Source organism: Stegostoma tigrinum, chromosome 38 (assembly GCF_030684315.1).
Source record: "Stegostoma tigrinum isolate sSteTig4 chromosome 38, sSteTig4.hap1, whole genome shotgun sequence".
Lineage (NCBI taxonomy): Eukaryota > Metazoa > Chordata > Chondrichthyes > Orectolobiformes > Stegostomatidae > Stegostoma > Stegostoma tigrinum.
The window spans coordinates 25,434,445-25,459,118 of NC_081391.1; the positions used below are offsets into that span (position 1 = coordinate 25,434,445).

Consider the following 24,674-nt stretch of genomic DNA (forward strand, 5'->3'; position numbering starts at 1 on the left):
AGATGGGTCCATGAGGATTAATATGTTCTTTACTGAAATGATTCAAATAGATGTGGAGGCAGGAGAGAGGGAGCAAATCAGAGAGCAAACTGGTTACAAAACAGGGTAACTGCTTCACAGGACCAGTATGTTCTGCCCCCCAAAAAAGACCCTGACCTTCCAATTACCTGCCACTCCTCAACCATTATTGAACTCGATATTGAGTATGGAGGATGGCAGTGTCCTGAAGCGGAAAATGAGGTGTTGTTCTTCCAGCCTGCGCTGAGCTTCGCTGGACACTGCAACAAGCCTGAGACAGGGATATTGGCCTGGGAACAGGGTGGTGTGTTAAAGTGACAGGCAACTGGAAGTTCGGTGTCTTTCTGGCAAATAGAATGTAGATTTTGTGCGATGCGGTCACCCAATCTAGGTACGCTTCGTTTCCCCAATGTAGAGGAGACCACATTGTGCGCAGTGAATGTATTAGACTAGATAGCAAAACGTGCAGGTGAAGCGTTGCCTTTCAAACTCCTAACTGAACCTGCCTGTTATCCTTAAGAGAATCCTGATCCAAGACTACTAAGGCTCTTTGTGTTTCAGATTTCCAAAACCTTTCCCCATTTAGAAAATAGTCTGCACCTCTATTCGTCCCACTAAAGAGCACAACCTCATAAGATCTCACATTGTACTCTGTCAGCCACTTCTTTTCCCATTCTCCTAGCTTTTCCAGGGCCTGCTGCAGCCTCCCTGCCTCCTCAGCACTCCCTGTCCCACCATCTATCTCTGTGCCATCTGCAAACTGACCAACATTGCCCTCAGTTCCTTTGCCCAGATCGTTAATGTACCACACAAGTAGGTGTGGTCCCAATGTGGATCACTGTCTGCCATGCTGATAAAGACCCCTTTATCACAACCCTCTGCCTTCTGCCAGTCAGCCCATCGTCTATCCATGCCAATAACTCGTCCCTGGCACAACAGGCCCTTATCTAATGTTCCAGCCTCCCGTGCAGCACCTGGTCAAAGGCCAATTGGAAATCCAAACCCATCGTTTACACAGGCTCCTTTATCTAACTTGCTCATTACCTCCTCAAACAATTCGAACAGAAATGTCAGGAATCAGCATTCGTTGATGGAGCTGTTGTGACTCAGCACTATTTGGTCATGTACTTCCAAGTACTCTCAATCTCATCCTTCCTAATGGATTGTAAACTCATACCAATGACCGGGGTCAGGCTAACCGGTCTATAGTTTTCTGTCTCCTGGCTTCCTCCTTCCTTAAACAGTGGTGTTACACGTGCCTTTTCCCAGGCCTCTGGGACCCTCCCTGGCTCCTGTGCTTCCTGAAATATCACCATCAGTGTCTCATGTGCTGAATGTGAGGGCAGTTTGCAGTGGGAGGGGAGTCATTGAAAACCATTTTTATATCAGAATGTGTGCTCTGGAAACTGAAATCCTGTTCCCTGTGTTTTAGATTCAGCAGAGAATGAGAGCGAGCCTGACACTAAAGGTATTTATCCCCATTGTTCAACAACATGTCACATTTACTGATTTAAATATCAGTGAAACAGGAGGGACAGATTTAAAACTATTCTGATAATGGAACAGAGAGGCTCTCCTGATATTGGGGAACTGAGATTCTTATCTCTCTATTCCAGATTCTGCACAAAGAGGGAGTCACTCCGAGGCGCAAGCTATCGATGTTTCTGTAATAATCTGTCCCTGTTTCTAACAGTCCTTGCTGAATGACATATTGACCATTGTTATAATAATGTTGAAAGCTGTTTGGATCATTTGGACTTGAATAGAAAGCCAAAGGTCAAAGCTCAGGGTCAGTGCTCAGCTCACTGTTCCTGTAACTGAAGGACCACGAGGCCAGAGAGTGTGGTTTAGTGTCAATCTCAGCCCCGGGCAGGAAGTGAGACTCACACTCACCCTGGAGACTCTGGGATTCTACCCGTAGTTTCCTGGTGAAATGAGCTGACCCCAATCGCACCCTGAGCTGGGCCTTCGAGCGATGGGAATGCAGCTCATGGTGAGCTGAGCCATTCAGTGGCTGCTGCAATGTGTGAGTGTGAGCAAAAAGCAACGTGTGACAGGGACACACTTTTCAATTGCGAACATTTCACATTCATTTTCCACTTAAACATCGAAAATCCGTCTCCATTTCAGGTTCCAAAGAAAGTCGCGAAAAGAAAATCAAAGTGGTCGGTTCAGGACGAGATGATGGTTTGTAAATCTCTCTGTGTGGGGCATTACTGACTGCGCTGATATATGGGAGATGGGTCATAGAACATAGAACCTAGAACATTACAGCACAGTCCAGGCCCTTCGGCCCTCGATGTTGTGCCGACCTGCCATACCGATTTGAAGCCCATCTAACCTACACTATTCCATGTACGTCCATATGCTTGTCCAATGACGACTTAAATGTACCTAAAGTTGGCAAATCTACTACCATTGCAGGATTAACAAGCTCTTTATTGAAATGATTCAAATACACATGGGGACTGGGGACAAGGAGCAGCATGGAGAGCAAGCTGCTTACAAACAGCAAACACATAGACCTGGAGAAGCTCAACAGGTCTGACAGCAGCTATGGACAGAAAATTGAATTGAGAGATACGGAGTTCTGAAATACACTTAGACTGGACTCGATGCTTCAGCCCTGTTTCTGCTTCCCTGAATACTGCCAGGCCTGCTGTGACTCTCCTGTATTTCTTTATCCTGACATTACTGTTTGATTTCTGACACAATAAACAGGAACTTTCTGTTGTCCTTCCTAATTACTTACTGCAAATGGCACACCAACATTTTTGCTTTATCCCAAAGGACACTCAGATCACTCTGCAATCTGTCACCGTCTCCATAATGTGCTTCTTTCATATCTTTCTGCCAAAATGTATCATTTCACATTTTCCCAACCGTACACCATTTGTCTTGTATTTACACACTCATTAACCTCCCTTTATCCCTTTCTTCCTTTGGTATGTGCACTTCATGACTCCCTTTCCTCATCATTTTTATGTGATCAGTGAATTTAGTCACACCATACCTTCATTCCTCTAGACAAGCCTTCCAGATGAATGGTGCAAATTTGAGATTCCAGCACCGATCCCTGTGGCACACCACTTATCATTACATCCCCACAACCTGAAATGGCCCAATTATGAAGACCCGCTACTTCCTTCCTGTTAGCCAATCTTTTACCCATCACAGTATGTTACCTCCTCCTTCATGGATTCTTATTTTCCAAAATGACTTTTGATGTTGTTTCTTATCCCATGCCTCTGGAATCCCAGTAACGGCACATGCAGCTCTTCCCCATTATCCGCAGCTCATGGTACCACCTCAATACGGTCCAATTAATTTGGCTAATATGTTTACTGTGTCTCAAACCCCGGGTATTCTGGAGAGCAGTACTTCAATGGAAAATATTCTGTCAGGGCATTTGGAAGAGGAAAAGAATGGCACAAAGTCATTATCATCGTTGAAACAGGCACTGCAGAGACAGCGAACTCAGTTTCCTTGTTGAGCTTCTTCCACTGCTGTAATGATCTTGAACTTTTACAAATGTTGTGCTGTAACATCCAGGAGAGTTGCTGCTAACCCGTTTCTGTGACAGACGTTCACCCAGTAGTCTGTAATCGTAAGCTTTCAAAATGACTGCCCTTCGAATCGAAGAGTTAGATTCACGACGTAATTTTCTGCAATTCCTCTCAAACCTAAATCCAGAGCTGTCCCCTGTCAAAGGGCTGAGTGTTTGGAGAGCTTGCATTGGGAGGGGGAACATAGAAAGCCGTGAGGATATTGGAAGGTGGGGGTCTGGAAACAGAAATCTTGTTCCCTTTGTTTCAGATTCAACGGAGAATGAGAGTGAGCCTGGCACGAAAGGTATTTCTCCCCAACTTTGAAAAACACATCACAGTAGCAGATTTAAATTTCATTAAAACAGGAGGGACAGGTTTAAAACTATTCTGATAATGGGACACAGAGGCTCTGCTGGAATTGGGGAACTGAAATTCTCTTCTTTCTATTCCAGATTCTGAACAAAGAGCGAGTCACTCAGAGGCTCAAGGTATCGATGTTTCTGTTGTAATCTGTCCCTGTTTCTAACAGTCCTTGCTGAGTATTCTACTGATCATTGTACTATGGACTCTGGGAAGGTGCTTGGATCCATTCAGCTTGGCTGGAAAGCCAAACCTCACAGCCCAGAGTCAGTGCTCAGCTCACTGTTCCTGTACTTGAAGTGCCACGAGGCCAGAGAGTGTAGTTCAGGGACAATCTCAGCCCCGGGCAAGAAGTGAGACTCACACTCACCCTGGAGATTCTGGGATTCAACCTGCAGTTTCCTAGTGAAATGAGCTGACCCCAATCCAATCCGGAGCTGGCCCTTCAAGCAATGGGAATGCAGCTCATGGTGAGCTGAGCCATTCAGTGGCTGCTGCAATGTTGAGTGTGAGCAAAAAGCAACGTGTGACAGGGACAGTAGGAACTGCAGATGCTGGAGAATCTGAGATAACAAGGTGTGGAGCTGGATGAACACAGCAGGCCAAGCAGCATCAGAGAGCAGGAAAGCTGATTTTTCGGGCATCGACCCCATTAACCTTCCTGCTCCTCTGACGCTGTTTGGCCTGCTGTGTTCAACCACCTCTATGCTTTGTTATCTATGTAACTGGGTCACACTTATCAATTGCGAACTTTTCACACCCATTTTCCATTTGATCATCAAAAATCTGTTTCCATTTCAGATTCCAAAGAAAGCGGTGAAAGGAAAATCAAAGTGATCGGTTCAGGACGAGATGATGGTTTGTAGATCTCTCTGTGTGGGGCGTTACTGACTGTGCTGATACATGGGAGATGGGTCCATGAGGATCAACAAGCTCTTTATTGAAATGATTCAAATGATTCAAATACATGTGGAGGGAGGAGACAAGGAACAGAACGGAGAGCAAGCTGCTTACAAAACAGCAAATAGATAGATCTGGAAAAGCTCAACAGGTCTGACAGCAGCTATGGACAGAAAATTGAACTGAGAGATACGGAGTTCTGAAATACAGCCAGCTTGCCCTGACATTTTACCTCTGTTTCTCTTTCCCCAGGCACCGCCAGGCCTGTTGTGTTGCTCCAGTATTTTTTTGCTTTTTTATCGAGACGTTTGTGTTTGATTTCCTCCACTTTTAACAGGAATATTCTGTTGACTTTCCTAGTTACTTGCTGTACTGGCCGACCAACATGTTTTGCTTGATCCCAAAGGACATTCAGATCCCTCTGCATCTCAGAGTTCTGCAACTTCTCATCCTCTACATAATATGCTTCCTTCATATTTTCAGACAAAACAGCAAACACCGAGTAGAGGTGAAAGCGAGTTCCTCAGACTGGGGGGAATGATGGATGTGGTCTTCCTCAGGGATTGATGCCGGGAGCAGTGTTGGTCACTATGTATAGAAACAACTAGTACTCTGGAATTAGAAATACAATTTTCCAATTTGTTGGTGTCACCACACTGAGGGTCTTCATCAGTCTTGAGGAAACATTACTCCACATTCCGCACTGGTATCTGTTCAACCTGATATTCTTCCATGGGATGAGGGTGTCACAGGCTGGGCCCAGTGTATATTGCCCAGTGCTGGTGCCAGCTGAGAAAAATGATGGTGAGCAGCTTTCTCAAACTGCAAGTGTTGATGTGTTTTTGGGTCATTCACTGTACTGTCAGGGAGGCTGTTCCAGGGCGTAGAGATTTCAGGAGAAAGAAAATGAGGGGTGAGACTTCAGTTGAAGGCAAATTGATTGCTCACATTCGTTCAAATATGTGAATGTAAACTGCGAGGAGGGTTTGATTTGATTTGATTTATTGCAGTCATGTACCGAGGTACAGTGAAACTACATTCTTTTGCAACACAGAGTAAGGTCAAACAGTATAACCCAGGCTGGGGAGGATGTGGGGAGTGGTGTTCCCCAGGGATCAGTGCTGGGATCACTGTTGGTCACTTTACAGAAACAACTTGGGCTCAGAATCAGAAATATAATTCCAAAGCTTGTTGGTGACATTGAATTGGATGTTTCCTCAGTATTGAGCTGATGATCATAAACCTGATTACTGAAATACCTTTCAGATTGCATTGTTTCACATGCATCGATATGGACTCCTTGGTTGACTTTCTGAAACGTTGATCAGGGTCCCCTTTTCAGTTCACCCAGAGAAAAGCTGCAGTGTTTCAAACTCAGCTTCCTACTCTGTGGTATTCCAAATGGTGGTGCAGCAGATTCGCCAGGGAACTTTCCATTCTGTGTGCTGTCTCAGTAGCAGGCCAGAACCATCTCCCAGAAAACATTGTTCAAAAACAACTATAGTCCTGGTTCCACACAGACAGTGTGATTGTCTCTTCCTGAGACCTCAATTACCGTTCAAAATAAGCCATCTGCTTGAATATGGAGTCTCTTCCAGAATTGCCAGAACCAATTCCTTGATATTGACATTGTTAATAGCCAACTTCTGCTGTCTGTTTAAACGCGCTGCTCTTCATAGGGTCACTGTGTCTGTTGGAATGCCTTTAATCAAGAATCAGCCAGCAATTAGCCTTCAGGTTTGGCCCCACAAACAGGCAAAACTTGTTTATTCTCTTCCTCTCCGTAACCCATAACACTGTTCCAAATTCCACCAATCAATTCCAGCTCACAATTCAAAATTGATCATAGAATAGAAATAATGAAAAATAGGTGATTGTTCTAACAGAGGTGACTGATATTTCAGGATAATGAGAGTGAGGGCTGGGACGTCAGGTGTAAGAGCATGGATGACACAAATTCATTTAAAATTCTCAATCAAAATTATGTGGAGGAACTCAGACATGTGGGGTTCCAGACACACAAACCATTAAACTTAGTGAGACCAGTTAATAAAGAGCATGTTGTTCCTATATTGTACTATAAATTATTCTATGCTTTGCCCATTGATCACAGACCCAGATTCTTCAACCACTTCTCATGTGACTGGACCTCCATCCCTGGGATCATTGTTGCAAATCTCCATGTGGACCAACTTCAACACCAGCATTTCCTTCCTTAGACATGGGGCCCGATGAGAGCTTATAGTATTCTAAATGCACTCTGAGAGAGGCTCAGAGAGAGTTAGTAGTACATCTCTTCTCTTGTATTCAAGCCCTTTCGAAGTGAGTGCTGACATTGTATTTACCTTCCTAACTGCCAACTGAAGCTGTGTTTTAACCTGAAAAGAATCCTGAACCGAAGACACCCAAATCCTCTTGAGCTATAGATTCCTTAAACCTGTCCCCATTTAGAAAATTGCTCACACTCCATTCTTCCTACCAAAGAGCATAACCTCACACTTTCCCCAACTGTAGTCTGTCTGCCACTTCTTTGCCCACTCTCCTAGTCTGTCCAAGTCCATCTGACCCCTCCCGGCTTCCTCAACACGACCTGTCCCTCCACCTCGCCTTGTGTCATCTGCAAACTGAGCAACGTTGCCGTCAATTCTTTCGACAGAGGATTAATGTATAACATGAATGGCTGTGGATGTGACATGAACCCCTGCAGGACTCCACTATCACCACCTGCCATGCTGAAAAAAAACCCTTTATCCCTAATCTTTGCCTTCTGCCAGTCAGCCCCTCCACTATCCTTTCCAGGAGCTTGTCCCTAACACCAGAGGCTTTTATTTGATTTCACAGCTGCCTGTGCAGCATCTCATCAACAGCCATCTGGAAATGCAAATGCTTCAGATCCACCAACTCTCCCTTGTCTAACCAAGTCATTACCTCCTCAAAGAATTCCAGCAGATTAATCAGGCATTACCCTCATCTTGACAAAGCCGTACTGACTCAGCATTACCTTCCCATGCACTTCCAGACACTGTAATCTCATCCTCAATAATGGATTCGATAATCTTTCTGATTACGAAGATCGGGTGAACCGGACGATACTTTCCTGCCAGGGTCTCCCTCCTTTCTTAAACAACGGAGTTACATTTGCCATTTTCCAGTCCTTTGGGTCCTTCCCCGACTCCAGTCATTCCTGAAATATCACCAGCATTGTCTCCAACTGGAACAGCCGGGAGCTGACCCCTGCCCAAATGCTGGGTGTGAGGTCCTTGCAGTGGGAGGGGGATCATTGAAAAACATGCAGATATCGGGATGTGTAATCTGGAAATGAAATCCTGTTCTATCTTTTTCAGATTCAACGGAGAATGAGAGTGAGCCTGATACTAAAGGTATTTATCTGCAATGATCAATAATACATTGCTGTTGTAGATTTAAATATCATTAAAACAGGAGGGACGCATTTAAAGCTATTCTGATAATGGGACACAGAGGCTCTCTTGGAATCGGGGAACTGAAATTCTCTTCTCTCTATTCCAGATTCTGCACAAAGAATGACTCACTCGGAGGATCAAGGTATCGATGTTTCTGTAATAATCTGTCCCTGTTTCTAACAATCCTTGCTGAATGATTTATTCACAATTGTACTAATGAATCTTAAAACCTCTTTGGATCATTTGGCCTTGGATGGAAAGCCAAACCTCAGAGCTGAGAGTCAGTGCTCAGCTCACGTATCTGAAGGGCCATGAAGCCAAAGAGTGCTACAGGAGGTCAATCTCAGCCCCAGGCAGGAAGTGAGACTTACACTCACCCTGGAGACTCTGGGATTCTGGCCCTTCGAGCAATGGGAATGCAGCTGCTGGTGAGCTGAGCCATTCAGTGGCTGCTGCAGTGTGTGAGTGTGTCAAACAGCAACGTGTGACAGGGACACACTTTTCAGTTGTGAACACTTCACACTCATTTTCCATTTGATCATCAAAAACCCGTTTCTATTTCAGGTTCCAAAGAAAGTCGCGAAAAGAAAATCAAAGTGATCGGCTCGGGACGAGATGATGGTTTGTAGATCTCTCTGTGTGGGGCATTACTGACTGCGCTAATATATGGGAGCTGGGCCCATCTAACCTACACTATTCCATGTACGTCCATATGCTTGTCCAATGACAGCTTAAATGTACCTAAAGTTGGCGAATCTACTACCGTTGCAGGATTAACAAGCTCTTTATTGAAATGATTCAAATACACATGGGGACTGGGGACAAGGAGCAGCATGGAGAGCAAGCTGCTTACAAACAGCAAACACATAGACCTGGAGAAGCTCAACAGGTCTGACAGCAGCTATGGACAGAAAATTGAATTGAGAGATACGGAGTTCTGAAATACACTTAGACTGGACTCGATGCTTCAGCCCTGTTTCTGCTTCCCTGAATACTGCCAGGTCTGCTGTGACTCTCCTGTATTTCTTTATCCTGACATTACTGTTTGATTTCCGACACAATAAACAGGAACATTCTGTTGTCCTTCCTAATTACTTACTGCAAATGGCAAACCAACATTTTTGCTTTATCCCAAAGGACACTCAGATCACTCTGCAATCTGTCACCGTCTCCATAATGTGCTTCTTTCATATCTTTCTGCCAAAATGTATCATTTCACATTTTCCCAACCGTACACCATTTGTCTTGTATTTACACACTCATTAACCTCCCTTTATCCCTTGCTTCCTTTGGTATGTGCACTTCATGACTCCCTTTCCTCATCATTTTTATGTGATCAGTGAATTTAGTCACACCATACCTTCATTCCTCTAGCCAAGCCTTCCAGATGAATGGTGCAAATTTGAGATTCCAGCACCGATCCCTGTGGCACACCACTTATCATTACATCCCCACAACCTGAAATGGCCCAATTATGAAGACCCGCTACTTCCTTCCTGTTAGCCAATCTTTTACCCATCACAGTATGTTACCTCCTCCTTCATGGATTCTTATTTTCCAAAATGACTTTTGATGTTGTTTCTTATCCCATGCCTCTGGAATCCCAGTAACGGCACATGCAGCTCTTCCCCATTATCCGCAGCTCATGGTACCACCTCAATACAGTCCAATTAATTTGGTAAATATGATTTCCCTGCCACAAGACCTGGTTTACTCTCCCTAAAATATTCTGGAGAGCACCATTTCAACAGGAAGAATCTGTCAGGTCATTTGGAAGAGGGAATGAATGGCACAAAGTCATAATTATCTTTTAAAGATGCACTGTAGACACAGCGAGCTCAGTTTCCTTGTTGAGGTTGTTCCACTGCTGTATTGACCTTGACCTTGTAGAAATGCTGTGCTGTAACTTCCAGGAGAGTTGCGCCCAATACCTTTTCTGTGACAGATATCGACCCAATGGTCTGTAAGCTCAAGCTTTCAAATTGACTCCCTTTTGAATCAAGGAGTTAGATTCACAAAGTAATTTTCTGCAATCCTTCTCAAAGCTAACTCAAGAGCTGTCCCCTGCCTGAGAGCTGAGTGTTGGGGTAGTTTGCATTGGGAGGGGCGACATTGAAAACTGTTACGATATCAGAAGGTCCGCTCTTGATTGAATTGAACATGTAGTACTCGGTGGAATGATCTGCCTCTCCCCTGTAAATACTGTAGGCATCTCCAACTGAAGCTCTCTTCTGGAGCCATCCCCTGCCCAAGCATTGAGAGTGGGGCATGTTCGCAATGGGAGGGGGAACTTTGAAACCCATTCAGATATCAGAAAGTGTCTGGAACCTGAAATTCTGTTCCCTCTGTTTCAGACTCTGCAGAGAATGAGAGTGAGCCCGATAATGAAGGTATTTATCCCCATCATTCAACAACACGTCATATTTGCAGATTTAAATATCAATAAAACAGGAAGGACAGGCTTAAAACCATTCTGATAATGGGACACAGAGGCTCACCTGGGATTGGTGAACAGAAATTCTCTTTGTTCTATTCCAGATTCTGCACAAAGAGGGAGCCACTCTATAGAGACAGCAGGTACCCAACAGAGATTTCAATATCACATCATCCTGAGTCAGGAATTCACTAGAGAAACAGTCTCACTGGTCACTGTCTGTTCCAAATGGGGTTTGTGTTTTCTGTTACTAGATCCCAATCCGGCCCCAGTGCAGAGCTGCACTGTCCCTCCATATCCCATCCAGGCTCTGGATTGCGATCCTGGATTATTCAAGCCATGGGCTGACATCTCAGGAACAAGGTCCAAACCAAACACATCCCATTACCCAGGAAAGGTCAGCATAGGGTCAGTGTGGGTCACACAGTCCCTCACTCACTGCCCATCTACCCCCAGTTACTGAGAAATCAAAGATGTTGTCAGTTCTCAAAACGTTCTCTTTCAAATATAATCTTCAGTGGACAATCCTTGCTCTCTTTTTTCGGTTTCAGGTTCCGATGAGATTGGAAAGTGGAACAGAAACAAGGACAACTCCAGTGAGTGAACAATTGCTTCATCCAAACCTCGGAATCATGGTGTGAGAGCGGACTATAGTTTACAGAAGCGCTCAGTTTCTGAGTGGGGAGGGTGAGGGGATAATTAATCCCAAATCTCAGGAGAAACAGTTCTAAGCACTGGATGCAGTGGCTGTCCTGGGACTGGGGAACTGAAATTCTCTTCTTTCTATTTGAGATTCTTAATGCAAAGTGAGTCGCTTGGAGACTCAATGTGTCTATATTTCTGTTTTAACTTGTCCCTATTTCTACCAAACTATTGCTGAATGATCCATTGACGATTGCACGACCGTCACTGGAGATGTGTTTCGATTCTTAACTTCTGGATTCTTCTCATTGTTCTTTTGTGGGACCCGTGTGTTGCTGGCTGGGCCCAGCGTTTATTGCCCACCCCTAGCTAGCCCTTGAGAAGGTGATGGTGAGCTGCCTTCTTGAACCGCAGCAGTCCGTGTGCTGTCTGTAGACCCACAGTGCCCTCAGAGCGGGAATTCCAGTTATTTGACCCAGTGAGAGTGAGTGAACGATGATACATTTCCAAGTCAGGATGGTGATTGGTTTGGGGGGTGTCACCTGTATCTGCTGCCCTTGTCCTTCGAGATGGAAGTTGTCCAGGGTTTGGGAGGTGCTTTCCTAGGATCTTCAGTGAATTTCTGCACTGCATCTTGGAAATGATACACAGTGCAGCTACTGAGCATCAGTGTTGGAGAGTGTGAATGTTTGTGGATGTGATACAAACCAAGCAGGCTGCTTTATCCCGCATTGTGTTCAATTTCTTGAGGATTGTTGGAGCTGCCCCAATAAAGGCAAGTTGGGAGAATGCCATCAGATTGCTCACTTGTGCCTTGTAGACTGTGTACAGGCTTTGGGGAGTCAGGAGGTGAGTTGCTCACTGCCTGTTTCCAAACCTGTGCACTGGTGTGTGGCCACTGTGTTTATGTAGTGACACCAGGTCAGTTTCTGGTAAATCGTAACCACAAGGATATCAGTTGTAGGGTATCCAGCATCGAAGGGTCTGTTTCCATGATGTACTGCTCTACTCTATGGCTCTGTGGAAAAAAGATGTCAAAACAACAGCACTTTATAAAAGAACAAAGAGAGAAAGCATTTGTCATGTGGAAACTGAAACAAACAGAGAAGTTAAACTGATCAATGCACTAATGACTCTGGGAAGAATTTTTTTTCCATTCACCTTGGATGGAAAGACAATGCTCAGAGCTGGGTGTTCGTGCTCAGCTCACTGTTCCTGTATCGGGAAGGGCCAGGTGACCAGAGACTCTGACTGCAGGACAATCTCACCCCCAGTCAGGAAGTGAGACTCACACTCACCCTGGAGATTCCGGGATTCAACCCACAGTTTCCTGGTGAAATGAGCAGACTCCAATCCAACCCGGAGCTGGCCCTTCGAGCGATGGGAATGCAGCTCATGGTGGGCTGAGCCATTCAGTGGCTGCTGCAATATGTGAGTGTGAGCGAAAAGCAACATGTGACAGGGACACACTTTTCAATTGTGAACATTTCACACTCATTTTCCATTTGATCATCAAAAACCTGTTTCCATTTCAGATTCTGATGAAAGTCAGGAAAGGAAAATCAAAGTGATTGGTTCGGGACGAGATGATGGTTTGTAGATCTCTCTGTGTGGGGCATTACTGACTGCGCTGATATTTGGGAGATGGGTCCATGAGGATTAATATGTTCTTTACTGAAATGATTCAAATAGATGTGGAGGCAGGAGAGAGGGAGCAAATCAGAGAGCAAACTGGTTACAAAACAGGGTAACTGCTTCACAGGACCAGTATGTTCTGCCCCCCAAAAAAGACCCTGACCTTCCAATTACCTGCCACTCCTCAATCATTATTGAACTCGATATTGAGTATGGAGGATGGCAGTGTCCTGAAGCGGAAAATGAGGTGTTGTTCTTCCAGCCTGCGCTGAGCTTCGCTGGACACTGCAACAAGCCTGAGCCAGGGATATTGGCCTGGGAACAGGGTGGTGTGTTAAAGTGACAGGCAACTGGAAGTTCGGTGTCTTTCTGGCAAATAGAATGTAGATTTTGTGCGATGCGGTCACCCAATCTAGGTACGCTTCGTTTCCCCACTGTAGGGGAGACCACATTGTGAGCAGCAAAGGCATTACAACAGATTGTACAATGTGCAGGTGAAGCGTTGCTTCACCTGGAAGGTATGTTTGGGCCATTGGATACTGGGGAGGGAGGAGATAAATGGGCAGATGTTACACCTTCGGCAGTTACAGGGGGAAGCACCTTGGGACTGTGGGGGGCTATTGGGAGTGGACCAGAGTGTTCCACTGAGATGCCACCACTCAACACACATTCTCCTCTCCTCCCTTACTTCATCTTCTACATTTACCTTCCTAACTCCCCCTGAACGTGCTGTTAACCTTAAGAGAATCCTGAACTAGGACTACCATGCCCCTTTGTGCTTCAGATTCCAGAAAGCTTTCCCCTTTTAGAAAACAGTCTGCACCTCTATTCTTCCAAGTAAACAGCAGAACCTCACACCTCCCCACACTGTATTCTGTCAGCCATTTCTTTGCCCACTGTCCCAGCCTCTCCAGGGCCTGCTGCAGCTTCCCTGCCTCCTCAGCACTCCCTGTCCCACCATCTATCTCTGTCCCATCTGCAAACTGAGCAACATTGCCCTCAGTTCCTTTGCCCAGATCGTTAATGTACCACACGAGTAGGTGTGGTCCCAATGTGGATCACTGTCTGCCATGCTGATAAAGACCCCTTTATCACAACCCTCTGCCTTCTGCCAGTCAGCCCATCGTCTATCCATGCCAATAACTCGTCCCTGGCACAACAGGCCCTTATCTAATGTTCCAGCCTCCCGTGCAGCACCTGGTCAAAGGCCAATTGGAAATCCAAACCCATCGTTTACACAGGCTCCTTCATCTAACTTGCTCATTACCTCCTCAAACAATTCGAACAGAAATGTCAGGAATCAGCATTCGTTGATGGAGCTGTTGTGACTCAGCACTATTTGGTCATGTACTTCCAAGTACTCTCAATCTCATCCTTCCTAATGGATTGTAAACTCATACCAATGACTGGGGTCAGGCTAACCGGTCTATAGTTTTCTGTCTCCTGGCTTCCTCCTTCCTTAAACAGTGGTGTTACACGTGCCTTTTCCCAGGCCTCTGGGACCCTCCCTGGCTCCTGTGCTTCCTGAAATATCACCATCAGTGTCTCATGTGCTGAATGTGAGGGCAGTTTGCAGTGGGAGGGGAGTCATTGAAAACCATTTTTATATCGGAATGTGTGCTCTGGAAACTGAAATCCTGTTCCCTGTGTTTTAGATTCAGCAGAGAATGAGAGCGAGCCTGACACTAAAGGTATTTATCCCCATTGTTCAACAACATGTCACATTTACTGATTTAAATATCAGTGAAACAGGAGGGACAGATTTAAAACTATTCTGATAATGGAACAGAGAGGCTCTCCTGATATTGGGGAACTGAGATTCTTATCTCTCTATTCCAGATTCTGCACAAAGAGGGAGTCACTCCGAGGCGCAAGCTATCGATGTTTCTGTAATAATCTGTCCCTGTTTCTAACAGTCCTTGCTGAATGACATATTGACCATTGTTATAATAATGTTGAAAGCTGTTTGGATCATTTGGACTTGAATAGAAAGCCAAAGGTCAAAGCTCAGGGTCAGTGCTCAGCTCACTGTTCCTGTAACTGAAGGACCACGAGGCCAGAGAGTGTGGTTTAGTGTCAATCTCAGCCCCGGGCAGGAAGTGAGACTCACACTCACCCTGGAGACTCTGGGATTCTACCCGTAGTTTCCTGGTGAAATGAGCTGACCCCAATCGCACCCTGAGCTGGGCCTTCGAGCGATGGGAATGCAGCTCATGGTGAGCTGAGCCATTCAGTGGCTGCTGCAATGTGTGAGTGTGAGCAAAAAGCAACGTGTGACAGGGACACACTTTTCAATTGCGAACATTTCACATTCATTTTCCACTTAAACATCGAAAATCCGTCTCCATTTCAGGTTCCAAAGAAAGTCGCGAAAAGAAAATCAAAGTGGTCGGTTCAGGACGAGATGATGGTTTGTAAATCTCTCTGTGTGGGGCATTACTGACTGCGCTGATATATGGGAGATGGGTCATAGAACATAGAACCTAGAACATTACAGCACAGTCCAGGCCCTTCGGCCCTCGATGTTGTGCCGACCTGCCATACCGATTTGAAGCCCATCTAACCTACACTATTCCATGTACGTCCATATGCTTGTCCAATGACGACTTAAATGTACCTAAAGTTGGCAAATCTACTACCGTTGCAGGATTAACAAGCTCTTTATTGAAATGATTCAAATACACATGGGGACTGGGGACAAGGAGCAGCATGGAGAGCAAGCTGCTTACAAACAGCAAACACATAGACCTGGAGAAGCTCAACAGGTCTGACAGCAGCTATGGACAGAAAATTGAATTGAGAGATACGGAGTTCTGAAATACACTTAGACTGGACTCGATGCTTCAGCCCTGTTTCTGCTTCCCTGAATACTGCCAGGCCTGCTGTGACTCTCCTGTATTTCTTTATCCTGACATTACTGTTTGATTTCTGACACAATAAACAGGAACTTTCTGTTGTCCTTCCTAATTACTTACTGCAAATGGCACACCAACATTTTTGCTTTATCCCAAAGGACACTCAGATCACTCTGCAATCTGTCACCGTCTCCATAATGTGCTTCTTTCATATCTTTCTGCCAAAATGTATCATTTCACATTTTCCCAACCGTACACCATTTGTCTTGTATTTACACACACATTAACCTCCCTTTATCCCTTTCTTCCTTTGGTATGTGCACTTCATGACTCCCTTTCCTCATTATTTTTATGTGATCAGTGAATTTAGTCACACCATACCTTCATTCCTCTAGCCAAGCCTTCCAGATGAATGGTGCAAATTTGAGATTCCAGCACCGATCCCTGTGGCACACCACTTATCATTACATCCCCACAACCTGAAATGGCCCAATTATGAAGACCCGCTACTTCCTTCCTGTTAGCCAATCTTTTACCCATCACAGTATGTTACCTCCTCCTTCATGGATTCTTATTTTCCAAAATGACTTTTGATGTTGTTTCTTATCCCATGCCTCTGGAATCCCAGTAACGGCACATGCAGCTCTTCCCCATTATCCGCAGCTCATGGTACCACCTCAATACAGTCCAATTAATTTGGCTAATATGTTTACTGTGTCTCAAACCCCGGGTATTCTGGAGAGCAGTACTTCAATGGAAAATATTCTGTCAGGGCATTTGGAAGAGGAAAAGAATGGCACAAAGTCATTATCATCGTTGAAACAGGCACTGCAGAGACAGCGAACTCAGTTTCCTTGTTGAGCTTCTTCCACTGCTGTAATGATCTTGAACTTTTACAAATGTTGTGCTGTAACATCCAGGAGAGTTGCTGCTAACCCGTTTCTGTGACAGACGTCCACCCAGTAGTCTGTAATCGTAAGCTTTCAAAATGACTCCCCTTCGAATCGAAGAGTTAGATTCACGACGTAATTTTCTGCAATTCCTCTCAAACCTCACAGCCCAGAGTCAGTGCTCAGCTCACTGTTCCTGTACTTGAAGTGCCACGAGGCCAGAGAGTGTAGCTCAGGGACAATCTCAGCCCCGGGCAGGAAGTGAGACTCACACTCACCCTGGAGATTCTGGGATTCAACCTGCAGTTTCCTAGTGAAATGAGCTGACCCCAATCCAATCCGGAGCTGGCCCTTCAAGCAATGGGAATGCAGCTCATGGTGAGCTGAGCCATTCAGTGGCTGCTGCAATGTTGAGTGTGAGCAAAAAGCAACGTGTGACAGGGACAGTAGGAACTGCAGATGCTGGAGAATCTGAGATAACAAGGTGTGGAGCTGGATGAACACAGCAGGCCAAGCAGCATCAGAGAGCAGGAAAGCTGATTTTTCGGGCATCGACCCCATCAACCTTCCTGCTCCTCTGACGCTGTTTGGCCTGCTGTGTTCAACCACCTCTCTGCTTTGTTATCTATGTAACTGGGTCACACTTATCAATTGCGAACTTTTCACACCCATTTTCCATTTGATCATCAAAAATCTGTTTCCATTTCAGATTCCAAAGAAAGCGGTGAAAGGAAAATCAAAGTGATCGGTTCAGGACGAGATGATGGTTTGTAGATCTCTCTGTGTGGGGCATTACTGACTGTGCTGATACATGGGAGATGGGTCCATGAGGATCAACAAGCTCTTTATTGAAATGATTCAAATACATGTGGAGGGAGGAGACAAGGAGCAGAACGGAGAGCAAGCTGCTTACAAAACAGCAAATAGATAGATCTGGAAAAGCTCAACAGGTCTGACAGCAGCTATGGACAGAAAATTGAACTGAGAGATACGGAGTTCTGAAATACAGCCAGCTTGCCCTGACATTTTACCTCTGTTTCTCTTTCCCCAGGCACCGCCAGGCCTGTTGTGTTGCTCCAGTATTTTTTTGCTTTTTTATCGAGACGTTTGTGTTTGATTTCCTCCACTTTTAACAGGAATATTCTGTTGACTTTCCTAGTTACTTGCTGTACTGGCCGACCAACATGTTTTGCTTGATCCCAAAGGACATTCAGATCCCTCTGCATCTCAGAGTTCTGCAACTTCTCATCCTCTACATAATATGCTTCCTTCATATTTTCAGACAAAACAGCAAACACCGAGTAGAGGTGAAAGCGAGTTCCTCAGACTGGGGGGAATGATGGATGTGGTCTTCCTCAGGGATTGATGCCGGGAGCAGTGTTGGTCACTATGTATAGAAACAACTAGTACTCTGGAATTAGAAATACAATTTTCCAATTTGTTGGTGTCACCACACTGAGGGTCTTCATCAGTCTTGAGGAAACATTACTCCACATTCCGCACTGGTATCTGTTCAACCTGATATTCTTCCATGGGATGAGGGTGTCACAGGCTGGGCCCAGTGTATATTGCCCAGTGCTGGTGCCAGCTGAGAAAAATGATGGTGAGCAGCTTTCTCAAACTGCAAGTGTTGATGTGTTTTTGGGTCATTCACTGTACTGTCAGGGAGGCTGTTCCAGGGCGTAGAGATTTCAGGAGAAAGAAAATGAGGGGTGAGACTTCAGTTGAAGGCAAATTGATTGCTCACATTCGTTCAAATATGTGAATGTAAACTGCGAGGAGGGTTTGATTTGATTTGATTTATTGCAGTCATGTACCGAGGTACAGTGAAACTACATTCTTTTGCAACACAGAGTAAGGTCAAACAGTATAACCCAGGCTGGGGAGGATGTGGGGAGTGGTGTTCCCCAGGGATCAGTGCTGGGATCACTGTTGGTCACTTTACAGAAACAACTTGGGCTCAGAATCAGAAATATAATTCCAAAGCTTGTTGGTGACATTGAATTGGATGTTTCCTCAGTATTGAGCTGATGATCATAAACCTGATTACTGAAATACCTTTCAGATTGCATTGTTTCACATGCATCTATATGGACTCCTTGGTTGACTTTCTGAAACGTTGATCAGGGTCCCCTTTTCAGTTCACCCAGAGAAAAGCTGCAGTGTTTCAAACTCAGCTTCCTACTCTGTGGTATTCCAAATGGTGGTGCAGCAGATTCGCCAGGGAACTTTCCATTCTGTGTGCTGTCTCAGTAGCAGGCCAGAACCATCTCCCAGAAAACATTGTTCAAAAACAACTATAGTCCTGGTTCCACACAGACAGTGTGATTGTCTCTTCCTGAGACCTCAATTACCGTTCAAAATAAGCCATCTGCTTGAATATGGAGTCTCTTCCAGAATTGCCAGAACCAATTCCTTGATATTGACATTGTTAATAGCCAACTTCTGCTGTCTGTTTAAACGCGCTGCTCTTCATAGGGTCACTGTGTCTGTTGGAATGCCTTTAATCAAGAATCAGCCAGCAATTAGCCTTCAGGTTTAGCTCCACAAACAGGCAAAACTTGTTTATTCTCTTCCTCTCCGTAACCCATAACACTGTTCCAAATTCCACCAATCAATTCCAGCTCACAGTTCAAAATTGATCATAGAATAAAAATAATGAAAAATAGGTGATTGTTCTAACAGAGGTGACTGATATTTCAGGATAATGAGAGTGAGGGCTGGGACGTCAGGTGTAAGAGCATGGATGACACAAATTCATTTAAAATTCTCAATCAAAATTATGTGGAGGAACTCAGACATGTGGGGTTCCAGACACACAAACCATTAAACTTAGTGAGACCAGTTAATAAAGAGCATGTTGTTCCTATATTGTACTATAAGTTATTCTATGCTTTGTCCATCGAGCACAGACCCAGATTCTTCAACCACTTCTCATGTGACTGGACCTCCATCCCTGGGATCATTGTTGCAAATCTCCATGTGGACCAACTTCAACACCAGCATTTCCTTCCTTAGACATGGGGCCCGATGAGAGCTTATAGTATTCTAAATGCACTCTGAGAGAGGCTCAGAGAGAGTTAGTAGTACATCTCTTCTCTTGTATTCAAGCCCTTTCGCAGTGAGTGCTGACATTGTATTTACCTTCCTAACTGCCAACTGAAGCTGTGTTTTAACCTGAAAAGAATCCTGAACCGAAGACACCCAAATCCTCTTGAGCTATAGATTCCTTAAACCTGTCCCCGTTTAGAAAATTGCTCACACTCCATTCTTCCTACCAAAGAGCATAACCTCACACTTTCCCCAACTGTATTCTGTCTGCCACTTCTTTGCCCACTCTCCTAGTCTGTCCAAGTCCATCTGACCCTTCCCGGCTTCCTCAACACGACCTGTCCCTCCACCTCGCCTTGTGTCATCTGCAAACTGAGCAACGTTGCCGTCAATTCTTTCGACAGAGGATTAATGTATAACATGAATGGCTGTGGATGTGACATGAACCCCTGCAGGACTCCACTATCACCACCTGCCATGCTGAAAAAAAACCCTTTATCCCTAATCTTTGCCTTCTGCCAGTCAGCCCCTCCACTATCCTTTCCAGGAGCTAGTCCCTAACACCAGAGGCTTTTATTTGATTTCACAGCTGCCTGTGCAGCACCTCATCAACAGCCATCTGGAAATGCAAATGCTTCAGATCCACCAACTCTCCCTTGTCTAACCAAGTCATTACCTCCTCAAAGAATTCCAGCAGATTAATCAGGCATTACCCTCATCTTGACAAAGCCGTGCTGACTCAGCATTACCTTCCCATGCACTTCCAGACACTCCGCAATCTCATCCTCAATAATGGATTCTATAACCCTACCAATGACTAAGGTCAGGCTAAACAGACTATAATTTCCTGCTTTCTGCCTCCCTCCTTTCTTAAACATTGGCGTTACGTTTGCCATTTTTCAGTCCTCTGGGACCCTCCCTGACTCCAGTTTTTTCTGAAATATCACCATCAATGTCCCAATTGGAACAATTGGGAAGTGTCCCCTGTCCAAGTGCTGAGTGTGGGGACAGTTGGCAGTGGACGGCGATCATTGAAAACCATTTGGATATCGGAACATGTGGCCTGGAAACTGAAATCCTGTTCCATCTGTTTCAGACTCAGCGGAGAATGAGAGTGAGCCTGACACTAAAGGTATTTATGCCCATCTTTCAACGACACATCACAGTTGCAGATATAAATATTATTAAAACAGGAGGGACAGGTTTAAAAAATTCTGATAATAGGACACAGAGGCTCTCCTGGGGAACTGAGATTCTCTTCTTTCTATTCCAGATTCTGCACAAAGAACAAGTCACTCAGAGGCTCAAGGTATCGATGTTTCTGTAATAATCTATCCCTTTTTCTAACAATCATTGCTGAGTAATCTATTGATCATTGTATGTTGACTCTGGGAAGCTGCTTTGCATCCATTGGCCTTGGATGGAAAGCCAAAGCTTAGAGTCAGTGCTCGGCTCACTGTTCCTGTATCTGAAGGGCCAGGTGGCCAGAGAGTGCGGCTCAGAGACAATCTCAGCCCCGGGCAGGAAGTGAGACTCACTTTCACCCTGCAGATTCTGGGATTCAACCCGCAGTTTCCTGGTGAAATGAGCTGACCCCAATCCAACCCTGTGCTGGCCCTTCGAGCGATGGGAATGCAGCTTATGGTGAGCTGAGCCATTCAGTGGCTGCTGCAATATGTGAGTGTGAGCAAACAGCAACGTGTGACAGGGATAACGAGGTATAGAGGTGGATGAACACAGCAGGCCAAGCAGCATCAGAGGAGCAGAAAGGCTGATGTTTCAGGTCTGGGCCCTTCTTCTGAAGACAGGTCCAGACCCAAAATGTCAGCTTTCCAGCTCTGATGCTGCTTGACCTGCTGTGTTCATCCAGCTCTACACCTTGTTATCTCAGACTCTCCAGCATCGGCAGCTCCTACGATCTCTGTGTGACAGGGACGCATTTTTAAATGGGAACATTTCACACTCGTTTTCCATTTGACCATCAAAAATCCCATTTCCATTTCAGATTCCAAAGAAAGCAGCGAAAGGAAAATCAAAGTGATCAGTTTGGGAAGAAATGATGGTTTGTAGATCTCTCTGTGTAGCACATTACTGACTGGGCTAATATATGAGAGATGGGTCCTTGAGGATTAACAAGCATTTTACTGAAATGATTCAGATACATTTGGAGACAGGAGACAAGGAGCAGAATGAAGAGCAAGCTGCTTACAAAACAGCAAATAGATAGATCTGGAAAAATTCAGCAGGTCTGACAGCAGCTTTGACCAGAAAATTGAATTGAGAGAAACAGAGCTCTGAAGGACAGTCAGACTGGATTTAACACTTTACCTCTGTTTCTACTTCCCCAGGCACTGCCACGCTTGCTGTGTTTCCCCTGTATTTTTTAGTTTATATCCTGTCATTTGTGTTTGATTTCCTCGACAATAAATATGAACATTCTGCTCTCTTTCCTAGTTATTTGCTGTACTGGCAAATCAACATTTCCCTCCTCCTTCATGAATTTTTATTTTCCACAACGACCTTTGATGTTGCATCTTATCCCATGCCTCTGGAATCCCAATAAGAAAACATCCAGTTCTTCCCCATTATCCGCAGCTCATGGTGCTGCCTCAACACATTCCAATTAATTTGGGAAATACGTTTTCCCTGCCTCAAAACTTGGTTGGCTCTCCCTAAAATATTCTGGAGAGCACTATTTCACCAGAAAGGAATCTGGCAGGACATTTGGAAGAGTCAAAGAATGGCACAACACCATAATCATCATTGAAACAGGCACTGCAGAGACAGCGAACTCAGTTTCCTTGTTGAGCTTCATCCACTGCTGTAATGATCTTGAACATGTATAAATGTTATTAATATCCAAAATAGTTCCTGATAACGCCGTTTCTGTGACAGATGTTCACCCAGTGGTCTGTAATCGCAAGCTTTAAAAATAACTCCCCTGCAAATCGAAGAGTTAGATTCACGATGCAATTTTCTGCATTTCCTCTCAAACCTAAATCCAGAGCTGTCCCCTGTCCAAGAGCTGAGTGTTTGGGGTAGTTTGCAATGGGAGGGGGAACATTGAAAGCCGTTAGGATATTGGAAGGTGTGGGGTCTGGAAACTGAAATCCTGTTCCTTCTGTTTCAGACTCTGCAGAGAATGAGAGTGAGCCCGATAATGAAGGTATTTATCCCCATCATTCAACAACACGTCATATTTACAGATTTAAATATCAATAAAACAGGAAGGACAGGTTTAAAACCATTCTGATAATGGGACACAGAGACTGTCTATGATTGGTGAAGTGAAATTCTCTTCGTTCTATTCCAGATTCTGCACAAAGAGCGAGTCACTCTATAGAGACAGCAGGTACCCAACAGAGATTTCAATATCACATCATCCTGAGTCAGGAATTCACTAGAGAAACAGTCTCACTGGTCACTGTCTGTTCCAAATGGGGTTTGTGTTTTCTGTTACTAGATCCCAATCCGGCCCCAGTGCAGAGCTGCACTGTCCCTCCATATCCCATCCAGGCTCTGGATTGCGATCCTGGATTATTCAAGCCATGGGCTGACATCTCAGGAACAAGGTCCAAACCAAACACATCCCATTACCCAGGAAAGGTCAGCATAGGGTCAGTGTGGGTCACACAGTCCCTCACTCACTGCCCATCTACCCCCAGTTACTGAGAAATCAAAGATGTTGTCAGTTCTCAAAACGTTCTCTTTCAAATATAATCTTCAGTGGACAATCCTTGCTCTCTTTTTTCGGTTTCAGGTTCCGATGAGATTGGAAAGTGGAACAGAAACAAGGACAACTCCAGTGAGTGAACAATTGCTTCATCCAAACCTCGGAATCATGGTGTGAGAGCGGACTATAGTTTACAGAAGCGCTCAGTTTCTGAGTGGGGAGGGTGAGGGGATAATTAATCCCAAATCTCAGGAGAAACAGTTCTAAGCACTGGATGCAGTGGCTGTCCTGGGACTGGGGAACTGAAATTCTCTTCTTTCTATTTGAGATTCTTAATGCAAAGTGAGTCGCTTGGAGACTCAATGTGTCTATATTTCTGTTTTAACTTGTCCCTATTTCTACCAAACTATTGCTGAATGATCCATTGACGATTGCACGACCGTCACTGGAGATGTGTTTCGATTCTTAACTTCTGGATTCTTCTCATTGTTCTTTTGTGGGACCCGTGTGTTGCTGGCTGGGCCCAGCGTTTATTGCCCACCCCTAGCTAGCCCTTGAGAAGGTGATGGTGAGCTGCCTTCTTGAACCGCAGCAGTCCGTGTGCTGTCTGTAGACCCACAGTGCCCTCAGAGCGGGAATTCCAGTTATTTGACCCAGTGAGAGTGAGTGAACGATGATACATTTCCAAGTCAGGATGGTGATTGGTTTGGGGGGTGTCACCTGTATCTGCTGCCCTTGTCCTTCGAGATGGAAGTTGTCCAGGGTTTGGGAGGTGCTTTCCTAGGATCTTCAGTGAATTTCTGCACTGCATCTTGGAAATGATACACAGTGCAGCTACTGAGCATCAGTGTTGGAGAGTGTGAATGTTTGTGGATGTGATACAAACCAAGCAGGCTGCTTTATCCCGCATTGTGTTCAATTTCTTGAGGATTGTTGGAGCTGCCCCAATAAAGGCAAGTTGGGAGAATGCCATCAGATTGCTCACTTGTGCCTTGTAGACTGTGTACAGCCTTTGGGGAGTCAGGAGGTGAGTTGCTCACTGCCTGTTTCCAAACCTGTGCACTGGTGTGTGGCCACTGTGTTTATGTAGTGACACCAGGTCAGTTTCTGGTAAATCGTAACCACAAGGATATCAGTTGTAGGGTATCCAGCATCGAAGGGTCTGTTTCCATGATGTACTGCTCTACTCTATGGCTCTGTGGAAAAAAGATGTCAAAACAACAGCACTTTATAAAAGAACAAAGAG

At 45.0% G+C, this 24,674-nt stretch overlaps 1 protein-coding gene across 1 annotated transcript in view; it reads left to right on the forward strand.

Annotated features, from left to right (window-relative positions):
- Positions 1–24,674, forward strand: part of LOC125447207 (protein PFC0760c-like) — a 124,505-nt gene that overhangs the window by 36,931 nt on the left and 62,900 nt on the right. Inside the window, exons 26-38 of the mRNA XM_059640742.1 lie at positions 10,603–10,638; positions 10,787–10,825; positions 11,234–11,278; positions 12,860–12,916; positions 14,615–14,650; positions 15,313–15,369; positions 17,414–17,470; positions 20,852–20,887; positions 21,029–21,064; positions 21,761–21,817; positions 22,886–22,921; positions 23,069–23,107; positions 23,516–23,560. Coding sequence (XP_059496725.1) covers positions 10,603–10,638; positions 10,787–10,825; positions 11,234–11,278; positions 12,860–12,916; positions 14,615–14,650; positions 15,313–15,369; positions 17,414–17,470; positions 20,852–20,887; positions 21,029–21,064; positions 21,761–21,817; positions 22,886–22,921; positions 23,069–23,107; positions 23,516–23,560 — 576 coding nt within the window. The remainder of the gene's footprint in view (positions 1–10,602; positions 10,639–10,786; positions 10,826–11,233; positions 11,279–12,859; positions 12,917–14,614; positions 14,651–15,312; positions 15,370–17,413; positions 17,471–20,851; positions 20,888–21,028; positions 21,065–21,760; positions 21,818–22,885; positions 22,922–23,068; positions 23,108–23,515; positions 23,561–24,674) is intronic.